Below are 13015 nucleotides of genomic sequence, written 5' to 3'. Positions count from 1 at the left end.
CTAATTGACCTTAATTGCCTAAAATATTCTTAAAAGTTAAAATATCTAAAATTTTGGTTTGGCTAAAATCTTCTTTGCTTTGAACTTTGTTTATGTCACATGCTAAAATACTACATTTTGATTGGCGCGCTTGAATATTTTTAACCAATCATGGCTTTTGGCGATAAAATTTGAATCAAACTGAGGAAAATGACAAGAATCAAAAGACAGTGAAGCTTGGCCGTTGAAATTGGTATGATACACATTGTACACTCTGGCATTTAGTCTCTCTGACATAAATATTTTCATAAGTTTTTCATTTGAAGTATAATTGGACTTTTAAACTTACCAAAGAAATGATGCATAAAGCCAGAGATCAAGCAGGCAGAGAAAAATATGGCTCTAAAAAATTGGAGAAACCAAAGATTACAACACTACCTCCAGATAAAGTTCCTAAGGAAGATCCAGAATTGGCAGACGAAATCCTAGATAAAACAACTGGTATCAAATACAAACGAGGAAGATTTCTTGGAAAGGTATAATTGATTTATTTTCACAACACATGCAGCCCGGCTTAAATACCCGAGAAATAATCCTTGTGCATGTGAATTTCCAGACCTGGGTGAATTTCTTGCAGAAATTTTGTATACATCAAAACAACATGCATGACAAGACCTAGCCCAAACATGCCACAAATATGAGAAGGCCTACTGTGGGTTGTGGGGGAATGGGATCTTAAACTTAAAATCATGTGTATTTTAGCTTTAGGAGTATTTCCTATTTAGAAATTTTTCACAATAATTCTTGACAGTGACTTTATCCAAAAAAGGAGAGATTTTGCTTGTTTTTTCGAAAAAAGTAGACAATGTTAAAAATTTTAGATCACAAGCCAGACAAGCTTCAACAAGTGCGGAAGCATTGCGTAGAATAGCATTTTGAGAGGTGGCCCACAGATTAGGCCTGGCCAAAGTTTTTATGGCCAAAAAACTGACATTGTTGGTAAAATTCCAACCCCCAAAGTGAGTGAAAAATTGACAGCTTTTTTAAAAAGTGGAATTCCAACCTCGTCCCTGTGTATCCAAGGCTTTATTTACATTTTAGCCCGCAATCACAAATATCTTTGTTTCGCATCACCCGACCGTCTCTTAAAAATTGATTCGCAGAGTCAGCAAATTCATCAGACTTTTTGTGTCGATGATGTTTCCTTCACTCAAAAATTTCATTATTGCCAATTTTTTATGAGCGATTCTTGGGCATTCGCAGCATTTTAGTTTATTTATCATTACATGCGCCATTTTGTGTAAAAGGTCACAGTGTTCAAAGATAATCATTTGAAATCAATAATACCGTAGGATCGTCTAATCTCGACATACGTCTTGCAATCTCGACACCGGATCTGTAAAATAATCAAAACAAACCTTGAATGAAATTCTTGGTATCATTCTTATCGAACAAGTTCATCCATCAAACTAGAAGTTCAGTAAACATTGTAATCCTTTCAATTAAAAAAACAGCCAAATTATAAGCAGTTTTACACAACACACGAAACGCATGCAAACTTCTTCGTAACTTTCTCGTGTCCATCATTAAAATTTTACAACTTTATTACGCTTCAAGTCGCGCGCTTAGTCGACCTGGTTTCCATTTCCTTATTATTTATTGCAAGCACACGCTCTAGGCGCTAGGAGGCCGCGTTAAACTTCTAGGCGCCGCACCTAGCACACCCGGTCCCTTTTCAAATTCATAAGGAAACCGGGTTCTTTTAATTATTTTCGGTTCACGGTAAAAAGGTCTACTAAAAAATTCCTCGCGTGCAAAATGTTGTTGTGATTTGGGCATCTTCGTTGAAAGCATGCTAATTAGTTTTTTAGTGATTACTACATCGTTAAAGTGTTCTTTTTAAATATAAGTAATAACAGTTCACATTTCTCATATTATATTAACAATCTGTGACGTGATAGAGAGAGAGTGCAATTTAGTGATTGATTGATAACTTTGGTATGTATTTGTTTATGTTTGGTTTTTTATTTCGAAGACCAGCCTACAGCTATGTCGAGATTGCAAGACTTATGTCGAGATTAGATGATCCTACGGTACTGTCCAACTGACAGAATTTTGAACTTCGAAAGCCTTTATTTCTTTATATTTTTGAGTACAAGACTTTTGTAGTATACTTTTTTTTTTGCTCAGAATTTCATGCTCTATTCGATGGTATCAATCATTTTCGTTTAAATCAACTTTGATAAGTCGTAAATTTTGATGCCTATTTCGGAGGTTTTTTGACCATAAAAACTTTTGCCAGGCCTACAGTATGGATAATAAGGATTGATCCCCTACTAAACTGGGTAAAATTGTGAAAGATACTATGGACTACCCATGACTGAAAGTGTTTGTTTAAAAGTATATACTCACAATTTATGAATTCTATCAACTTGGAAATCACAAGAAAATTAGCCTTGTTATCATTCTTAGACCTAAAAAGCTGCTTTAACTACACAACAGTTGTAATTGAATTGAAAAGTATTGGTCTCTCTGGGTTTCTTTTTTTCTCATGATTTGCAAAAGTTTTCGCTCAATTTCCAAAAGTTTATGTTGTAGATTTAAGATTTTTTTTACCTTGTGAAGGATAGTTATATTACTATGATATTTTGCCTGAGACCGTCATAAAACACATCAAAGTGTCCGAAAATATAGTTTTTAAATAGTCAATGCGCAGGTAAGAAACGGAGGTCTTCCGCGCAAGAAGTGGATATAAGTTGTTGTTTGGATATACCCATGATTGTTTTGAAATCAAAGTATTTATTATTTGCTCTTTTAAGACGCGTCATGTCGACCTCAAATTCATAAATACAGCAACATTTTTTATATCTTTTCCATTCTTATACACTGATAATATATTGACGCTCTCAATTTGACGTTTTACTGCTCAATAAGTTCCCGTTTTCGATTAGATTGAAATCGCTTTCAAACTTCCTGAAGAAACTCTCATAATTGAAGGTTTATTATTTACTAAGCTCATATTTATGGTGAAGATTTCAAGTCTCATTCTCTTATTCCATTTGAAGCATATATTATAAGTATGTATTTACGAGACATCTTCACACTACTCGATATACTCCCGTGGTTGATCAAAAACTAATTCATATCCCCCTTAAATATAGTTAGAGAGCATCCAGGAGCATCAGCAATACCATTTTTGTCATCCTAAGGGTTTTTAATGCGCAAGCTAAACCGGTGTTTGCGATGACAGGAACCGTCTAGTTAGTTTCTAACCCAAAGCCATTTGAGAAAATAATTTGCTTCAGAATTTATGTCCAAATCAAGGGCCTCCATTAATAATAGCCAAAATAAAGCGCTGCAATCGCACTTTTTTCAAGCAAAGTTTCTATGCTATTGGTCAAAAGAAAAATGAATCAATTCCATTGGCGCAATCTGATGTAGTGGTTTTTTGCTAGTGCACGCTTCATTTTTATGACGTAATTGATGCCACAAGGTGCGATATCAGCACACGCAAGTGGAGACCGGCTTTAAGACTTTTTTCCTTTTAATTGTAGGGAGGATTTGCAAAATGTTACGAGATGACAAACATGGAAACAAAAGTACTTTATGCTGGAAAAATCGTCCCTAAATCCCTTCTTACAAAGTCACATCAAAGAGATAAGGTAAGTGAGAACCTAAACTTTGATTTACCATACAATAGTAGAAAATTATTTCCTCGTAATACTTAATAAAAAAAACAGAGTTATTACTTATCTTCTCCTTTCTATTCTTTTTACGTTTAGGGTTTCTATTTCTGTTTTGTCTATACAGGGCAATAGCAACATTCAAACCATTTAAGAATAGTTTTGAATAAAAATGTGCATTTGTTTCATTCTATAGATGGCACAAGAAATTCAAATTCACAGGGAGTTGAAGTACAAACATGTCGTTGGTTTTGTCAGCTATTTTGAAGATCCCCACTACGTTTATATAATATTGGAACTCTGCAGAAAGAGGGTGTGTTTTGTATTGCTTTTAAACAATATATTTTGTATAATGTTTTGAATCCATTTTCTTAATCTGTTGATAGTTCATCAATGCAATTTCAATACATTGTCTGCTTAAAGATCAAAATTTACACACATATTTCTAAATTAAATCCTAAGATGTTATTTCGATTTACCTTGTGTTATTAAACGTTGATAAAGATAAAATTGGTGGTGTTTTATCATATTATCATTTCAACTTATAGTCCATGATGGAATTGCACAAAAGAAGAAAGGCTCTTACAGAGCCAGAAGTTCGATTTTACATGAAACAAATCGTGGATGCATGTATTTTCTTACACAACAAACACATTATTCACAGAGATTTGAAGTTGGGAAATCTCTTCCTAAATGATGATTTCCAAGTCAAAATTGGAGATTATGGACTTGCTACAAGAGTTGATTTTGATGGTGAACGAAAAAAGTAAGATGTTTCATGAGCTTGTATTTTCATCTGTCAAATTTTTTTTTTTTTTTGAAAACTTTAAACACTTTTTTGGATCTTTTGTACATTTGAAATGTTTTCAGTAACAAATTGAGAAAACAAATTAAACAAATAGAACACTTGAAATCTCTATAACCTTCAAATGCTTCTTAATCTCTTTTATCAGGACACTATGTGGCACACCAAATTATATCGCACCTGAAGTGCTCTACAAAAAAGGACATAGTTTTGAAGTTGATGTTTGGTCTGTTGGATGCATTCTGTAAGTAAAATAGCCAATGCTGTGCAACAGGCATGATGTAATCTTTTTGGTCTTCTTAAAATGAAAATCTGATGGTCAGTGAAAACCTTTTTTTGATTTTTTTTTAATCTCTATATGTAATCTATTGTGTATAGGAAAATAACTTGTCTCTTTAGGTCGCCCTTGCCTTTCAAATTACGCTCATTCAAACAAATCTTTCTCCATTATTTCTTAGTTATACGCTGCTTGTTGGCAAACCACCATTCGAAACAACCTCTCTGAAGGAGACATACCATCGTATAAAAAAGAATGAATACTACATTCCTGCCAGGGTTCCACAGTCAGCACAAATGCTCATCATCAAAATGTTGCGGCCTGACCCATGCACTAGACCAACCATGAAAGAGGTCTGTCAATTCTTCAAAATCTTGCGTGATTATAAAAAAGTTTTTCTAGCTCCCAATTTGATTAGAAAGGTTTTTCACCAGAGAAAACTTTGTCAATTGCCTAATTAATAATTTTGTCACTTTCCCTGACTTATTTTTTCCCTTTAAAGTATGCTCGGGCTTAGTAGAGGGCATTTTGTAAAATCGCTAGACTGTTTTGTTAGAAGCACTTGTTATACATTTTTGGAAAGCTAAGGGGTAGGGGAATCGAAATTACTATGTTTCCAATTTTATTTTCGGACACTTTGGTGTGGATTTCGGACAAATATGACGGTCTCAGGCAAAAATCATAGGGTTAAAAATTAACGAAAATTTTAGCTCGAGAAAACGGAGACCTGTTGTATATTTTTGGAAAGCTCTCAAAAAATTAAGATTAGAGATATATTGCAAGTATAGGTGATTTCAGTACCTAACTCGAGATATTGAGCTTCAAAAAGCGCAAAAACTGGACAAAATAGCTGTTTCTGGCTGAAAAGCACGGTTTTCAAGGGTTTGATCGAGCTAAAATTTTCGTTAATTTTTAACCCTATGACTTTTGCCTGAGACCGTCATATTTGTCCGAAAATCACACCAAAGTGTCCGAAAAAAATTGGAAACATAGTAATTTCGATTCCCCTACCCCTTAGCTTTCCAAAAATGTATAACAAGTGCTTCTAACAAAACAGTCAAGCGATTCCAAAAAATCGAACAAAATTCCCCCTAGGCTGGAATAAATCAACTTGGAATGTACTATACTACAATAGTCGTAAAAGCATAATTGAATTTTTTACCACTCTCCTTATCCAGGTGCGTGCTGATCGCTTTTTTGAAGAAGGATACACTCCATCATCCTTACCAAACAGTTGCTTGACAATGGCTCCTCGCTTCAAAGAGTCACAACACCAAACTTCAACCACCACTGACCGACGCCCATTGGGTGAAGCTAACCGTGACCTGAAACTCCTCTCGTCCATCCCAGAAAGCAAGATGGCTGCTGAAAAGAATAATGTCAGTCGTGCGGTCTTTGTGAAAGACGGTATGGGTCATGAACTTGAGGAAGATGTTGATAATGTTGAAGACGATGGCAAAGATTTTTATCTTTCATCATTGCACAAAATCCTATTGAAGACTATCCAGTCGAAACCTTCGGACAAAGAAGCACACAATTTCGGTAAGATTATTTTGTTATCATGTACCAATGGGTTTTCAAGTTATCGAGCATACCATGAATTCATCCTAAATGGATGTGAAAATGATCGGAAATAAAAATACTAAGATCTGAAACTTAACAATTTATTGCCCATAATCAAACTAAAGCCCTTTCAAACTAAGGGGGTAATTCAATTGAGATGACCCTTACATAAAACTTGCTTTTGTTTCTTATTGTTACAGGCGAGGCTGAGGATCCAGCTCTGACACCAGTCACCTGGATCAGCAAATGGGTTGATTATTCTGATAAATATGGCATTGGTTACAACTTGTCTGATGGCAGCGTTGGTGTCCTCTTCAATGACGCCACAAGACTTTTGATGAATGAAAACGAAAAGTATGTCATGAATTATTAAAAAGTGTATTTTAAATACGTATAAAATCTCTGCTGTCCCACTTCAGACTTTAATCCCGTTTTTTTGAAGTTCGGAGACTGTTTTGAAAAAGCATTTGGGACTTTTTTACTTGCTTTTGCAATCCATAAGCATGATGTCTTTCGTCTTCCTTTAGGAATATGCAATACATCGACAAACATAATCACGAGTCCTTTTTCACCATCGACAAAACGCCAGAAAAATTGAACAAGAAGAAAACACTGTTAGAATATTTCCACAATTACATGAGTGAAAACCTCCTCAAGGTAAGTAGATTTCTCCTCACGATATATTTGGAGAGATTTTTGACAGACCCTGGAACACCTAATTTTTTGCTAAATGTTCACGTTTTTACAAGCAGCTACTCTGAGCTACTTAACCGTATATGAATTTCGATAAGTTTAAAAGGTAAAAGAGCCTCGTTTTGTTCAAAAACTTGGGGAAACCCAAGGAATAACATTGTATTGATTACTCTCTTGAGCCTGATATTTTATTAAATCATGATTGTACTTGTTCATCCTAAATTATGCTGAAGGTTATTGAAACAAGTTTTCTTTAACGTTTGGTTTAAATGCTGTAAAATGTACTATTTTGATACATTCTAGGCTGGTTCAGGAGTCACCCCACAACCACAAGATTCCGCTCGTTTGCCTTTCCTACGAGCTTGGTTCCGAACGCGTGAAGCCATTGTGTTGCACTTGAACATTGGTATATTACAGGTAAAAATTTCGAATCAAGCTCTGAAAGTAATAATGAAGTTATAAACTAAGAGCAAGGTAGGCGGTGGCTTCTACTGCTTCAGAACTATGATATATAACCTTGAAATAGTTGCTCGTCTAAAAATCCATGCACTGGGTACTTATCTTGTAATGGTGATCAATGGGTAGACTGACTTATAGCATAATCACACATAAATGATACCATTGACACTGCTCGGATTAAAAAAGGCAATTCTCTCGTCTTTGTTACAGATCAACTTCTTTCAAGATCACACCAAAGTCATTATCTGCCCTAAGATGGAGGCTGTAACATACATCGATCAAGATAGGAACTTTAATACGTACAAACTTAGTGCTATCGAGGAATACGGTTGTAAATTTGAAATCTTTACGCGTTTGAAATACGCCAAAACGATGGTTGAGCGACTCCAACGTAAGCTGAGCGGGGACGACCAGAAGTAGGTCTTGTGTTGACCTTGGCTCGATGTTGAGTCGTAGTCACTCTGGGATATCCTTTTCTCAATAACAGCAACCCTGCCTGAGTAAATTATCATACATTTTTACTAATATGATATAGCGGCTTTAAAATTTGTACCATGTAGAGCTGGTATGGTAAAACAATTTTTGCTCTGGGGCTCTTTTAACCTCTTACACATTGAACTTATCCTATCTTCATCGGAAGTAGAATTCTGTTTAGTTTTTCGGTTTCTGCTATCAACAAAATTTAGCATTCAAGTTCTGTTTTGTGTGCAGTAAGATTAGATGCTTAACCTGATATAATTTGTTTATACCTTCTATTACTTTATATAGTAAGGTCTAAATGGCCTTTTCATGTATTGATGGGCATAAAAGAGCGTGACCCAATTTTAATTTAATTTTTTCATGTTTTTATATCGATATACTTGGTATTACTTTATCCATTCGTAATTTTAAGTTATGCGCGAAATCGAATGACAAAATTTTTTTATTCACAATTTTCAAATTTATTATTTTTTCTTTTCTGCTGAAATTCAGCCTCAGCAAAAATTTTCATTGTACATAATATAAAATATTTCCATTTTGTTTAGTTTGTTAAAAATTTTATCACTTTTTAATGGAAAACTAGCCTTTTTTTTGGAAAATAAAAAATTTAACCAAAAATAATTTTTGTTTTTTTTCATTGTTCTTTGTTTATTTGCTGGACCTACCTGGAGGTCCTATAAATTAACCGTTGTCTGTCCGTCCGTCCGTGCGTCTGTTACCAGCTTTTCTCGAGATTGGCTCATTAGTTTTTTCTGATTTTTGGCACAATGATGCAAAATGGTAATGCCCAAAATATGACGGAGCCCGATTTTCGAAAAAAATTCATTTCCAGCCGAAAATGCCGGAAAAACCGGTTTTTTGGCATTTTCTCGAGATTACATCATTAGTTTTTTCTGATTTTTTGCATAAAGATGCGTATAAGCAACGCCCAAAACATGGCCGAGTCCGATTTTTGAGAAAAATTCTTTTCCGGCCGGAAATCACCGTTTTTGCTGATTTTCATCGGACTTTTTCCATATATTTCGTTGTTTTTTCACACTAAAACATTATTAATAGCAATGCCCATCATGAAGCATGGTTCAATCAACGATGTAAAAATAATAGATAAAGATAAAGGTACCAATTTTTAGACAAATTGACTACGGATCGGCCTGATACCACTTAATCTTCATTTGGATAAATAAACGCTCATAAAATGATGTTATCTGAAAAATATATGTGTGATTTGAAGTGCGATATCTCACGAATGAAAAGTGCATGAAGGTTGCCTGATACAAAATAAACTAGTGAGAGCTACAATGTTCTTCGTGTGCACAGACTTGTTAAAAGCAAACTAACTTTTTTAAATGATCAATTAAGTCTATAAGATCACAAAAACGAGTAGTGAGAAAAATTTTGACCATTTTGCTGGTCCACATGTGACGTCATCACTTTTGCTGGGGCTTGAAAATGAAAGTGAAAATTCGAAGCTCATTCATGGCTCAAATGAAAGATATTTATCCAAAGATTCCAAAAAATATAATAACATATACCTGAAAATCAATATTTGAGAAGCTATAAAGGAAAATAGCTCAAAAAATGACGTCATCGATGACGTCATCGGCAATTAAAAAATCGTCAAAATCGAAAAATTTTTGTTTCATTTGAAAGAGGACCTGCTTGGGAACAAAAAATATTACTACGTAAAACCTTGAATTTCACTTCATAGGAAATTATTCTGTGAAATGCGTTTGACTATGGCTGGCCGCATGTAGCAAAATTCAATACTTTTTTATTTTTATTCAATATCCATATTTATATTCAATTTTCTATATTCATGTTCAATTATTTCATATTTCCATTCAATAATTATTGCCAATAAAAAAAATATTGCCAATAAAAAAAATATTGCCAATAAAAAAAATATTGCCAATAAAAAAATTATTGCCAATAATTTTTTTCTCATTCAATAAGTTTTTAGCAAACGTTGAATGTATTTTGTCTCTTCAAAAAAATCACGTGACAACATTTCAACATTTTTTACACCGGTCACGTGATATAATTCGTGATTCTTTCGCACGAAAAATAAACATGTGAGTCAAATTACCCTGGGATATTTAAAAACGGTGAGAATCATACAAATATGGGCTTTTTGAAAGTAAAAAGAAGAGAATGAAAATTTTTAGTAAGTTTGGTTTAGTCTTGAATTATCATTTTTGCCCAAAAATATATCCATGCTTACAGTGCACTTCCTCAAAAGTACACCCTTACAATGCACTTCTAGAACCTCATAAAACCTACCCTCATTCATGTCCAGTATTAAGGCATATTGGAATTCCACTCAAAATCCATCAAATTCCAAATCGAAGTGTCGCTTGCCATGGAACCCTGCTTTAACATATCTCTTTGCACAATATACTAGGGAGATAATATCTTTGATGAAATGAAAAAGAAAACAAGTTCCACGAACAGATTCAATTAATTGGATTTGGGGGAATTCCACCAATGGAGTCCATTGGACTTCAAGAGCTGTCATTTGAAAGCCATAAGAAAGAGGGTAGGATGCTTGGAAATGGGGATTCGGTGGAATTCCACAAATGGAGTCCATTGGATTTTAAGAGTTGTCATTTGAGAAAGATAAAAAAGAGGGTAGGATGCTTGGAAATGGGGATTCGGTGGAATTCCACAAATGGAGTCCATTGGATTTTAAGAGTTGTCATTTGAGAACAATAAAAAAGGGTAGGATGCTTGGAAAGCCATAAAAAAGAGGGTAGGATGCTTGAAAATGGGGATTTGGGGGAATTCCACAAATGGATTCGATTAATTGGATTTGGGGGAATTCCACCAATGGAGTCCATTGGATTTCAAGAGTTGTCATTTGAAACAGTAAGAAAGAGGGTAGGATGCTTGGAAATGGGGATTTGGTGGAATTCCACAAATGGATTCAATTAATTGGATTTGGTGGAATTCCACAAATGGAGTCCATTGGATTTTAAGAGTTGTCATTTGAAACAGTAAGAAAGAGGGTAGGATGCTTGGAAATGGGGATTTGGTGGAATTCCACAAATGGATTCGATTAATTGGATTTGGGGGAATTCCACAAATGGAGTCCATTGGATTTCAAGAGTTGTAATTTGAAAAGTATAAAGGATGTTACTGTTACTTTATAATAATCAAATAAAAAGTTTTTAACAAAACTGCTATATGTTCCTGTAATTAGCTGTTCTATAATAAACAAGGCATTGTGCGCAATACGAGCACATATTTTGTTATAAGCACTTATACCTTTCGGTTATTGGTTTTTATAAAGTAAACAAAGGATGTATGACATGATCAGCATTGTTATTTTTCTTATAAGCACTTAGTTTATAGGAATCTAATTAATAACTTCTAATTGAAGGCGATATATCTTTCGGGTATTGGCTTTTATAAAGTAAACAAGGGATGACGAGCATTATCATTCTTTTTATAAGCACTTCAATAGTGCCGTAGTACAAATTGTGCTGTTTTTTAGTTAGTCACATGTTTTTAGAAAATCACTTTTTTCTTTTGCGATTAAGAGCTATTACAATCGCCCCAAATGTTTCAAAGTTTCGCGTATATCTTATCTAACATTATATTAGCATGGGTCCACAAGTTTATTTGTAACGGCTCGTATTTCAATCACGTTTCTACGTGGAAACCTTTAACAAACCAAACTTTTTAATTTTTTTAACATGATCTAGAAGCCTTTGAGTCCAAACTAAGCTTCCTGTTGGTTGGGAAAATACATTATTTGTTGCTTTTTTAATGTCCGTAAACAATTTGATGGCGGTAGGAGGTGAGACATCAAGTAAACTTTTTTAGGATTTGATTTTACGCATTCTCACTTTTTCTTCAAGACTTTTAGACGGCTTGTCACTGTGCCGGGTGTATACTCGGCGCGCTGGGCCCCGCAGGGTTGCTAGTAACGGCTCGAATTTCAAAAAGGTTTTACTTAAGTGGGAATTTCTAAAGTTAATTTAATGACATGGTGAAATTAAACAAACTATTTCGTTTAAAAATTATAACGTGAAATAGAATTTGAGTATTTTGTAGCATTTAAAATGAATTGCCACTTCTTAAGAAAGACTCTTAGACAGGTTGGCACTGTGCCGGGTGTATACTCGGCGCCCTGGGCCCCGCAGGGTTGCTAGTAACGGCTCGTATTTCAAAAAGGTTTTACTTAAGTTGGAATTTCTAAAGTTACTTTAATGACATGGTGAAGTTAAACAAACTAATCATTTCGTTAAAAAATTATAACGAGAAATAGAATTTGAATATTTTGTGGCATTTAAAATGAATTGTCACTTCTTAAGAAAGACTTTTAGACAGGTTGGCACTGTGCCGGGTGTATACTCGGCGCCCTTGGCCCCGCAGGGTTACTAGTAACGGCCCGTATTTCAAAAATGTTTTACTTAAGTTGGAACTACTAAAGTTAATCAACAATCTAATGATCTCGTTTAAAAATTAAAATATATGGCCTTAGATGTCTGGCTGGTTGAGAATAAAGAAGACGTTTTTGCTTTTTTTTATATTTTTCTGAACCAATCAGTAATAGATTTTGAGCTGTATTTCTTGAAATTTCTTTCACGTCGGTAAATATGTTCTAAGATTGAAGATTCGTTGATTTTGAGTGTTGATTTGTACATCAGATGCACCGTTGGTAGATGGGGTAATATTTTTAGTTTCTAATTTTTATATTTACTCCAAATAAAAAACAGATTTATTGTTTATCCTAAGATTGAAAAAATATATTCTGAAAATGCAATACACAGTTGTTTTTGTTCATTTTTATGAGCTGCTTTCTCCTTTGCGAAATTAGAGCTAATGTTGTCCGAAATACACTAATGTATGTAGAATAGTTTTAACCTATGATTCCAAAAACAACATTTATAAAAATTAGCATAAAATTTCAAAAATGCAGGGAACAGAATGGGTAAATAAGAAGAAGGGTATATAAGTATTTGAGTGGAAACTAAGCTTTTGTTGGTCGAAATATGCGTCAGTTGATGCTTCTGTGATTGTCTATAAACAATATTTATGGCGGTATTTTCGCATTTTTTATATTTTTTCAAA

General features: G+C 34.2%; 1 protein-coding gene across 1 annotated transcript; it reads left to right on the top strand.

Moving 5' to 3' along the window:
• Positions 1 to 202: 202 nt before the first annotated feature.
• Positions 203 to 8552, top strand: LOC136812748 (serine/threonine-protein kinase PLK1-like). Its single transcript, XM_067069273.1, has 11 exons — positions 203 to 515; positions 3534 to 3641; positions 3859 to 3975; positions 4211 to 4428; positions 4616 to 4711; positions 4926 to 5097; positions 5923 to 6286; positions 6508 to 6661; positions 6835 to 6964; positions 7304 to 7417; positions 7670 to 8552. The coding sequence occupies exons 1-11, from the start codon at positions 336 to 338 to the stop codon at positions 7877 to 7879; spliced, it is 1863 nt and encodes a 620-aa protein (XP_066925374.1). The 5' UTR covers positions 203 to 335; the 3' UTR covers positions 7880 to 8552.
• Positions 8553 to 13015: the final 4463 nt, after the last annotated feature.

The sequence above is a fragment of the Clytia hemisphaerica genome, unplaced genomic scaffold (genome assembly GCF_902728285.1).
Source record: "Clytia hemisphaerica strain Z4C2 unplaced genomic scaffold, Clytia hemisphaerica genome assembly, whole genome shotgun sequence".
Lineage (NCBI taxonomy): Eukaryota > Metazoa > Cnidaria > Hydrozoa > Leptothecata > Clytiidae > Clytia > Clytia hemisphaerica.
This window is presented reverse-complemented; position numbering and strand designations above follow the sequence as displayed.

Bases quoted from the DNA above. Each gene is read 5' to 3' on its own strand.
- LOC136812748 (XM_067069273.1), top strand. From the start codon at position 336: ATGATGCATAAAGCCAGAGATCAAGCAGGCAGAGAAAAATATGGCTCT. The intron at 3,976-4,210 runs GTGTGTTTTGTA...TTCAACTTATAG, and splicing joins TGGAACTCTGCAGAAAGAGG to TCCATGATGGAATTGCACAA. The intron at 6,287-6,507 runs GTAAGATTATTT...TTATTGTTACAG, and splicing joins CAAAGAAGCACACAATTTCG to GCGAGGCTGAGGATCCAGCT.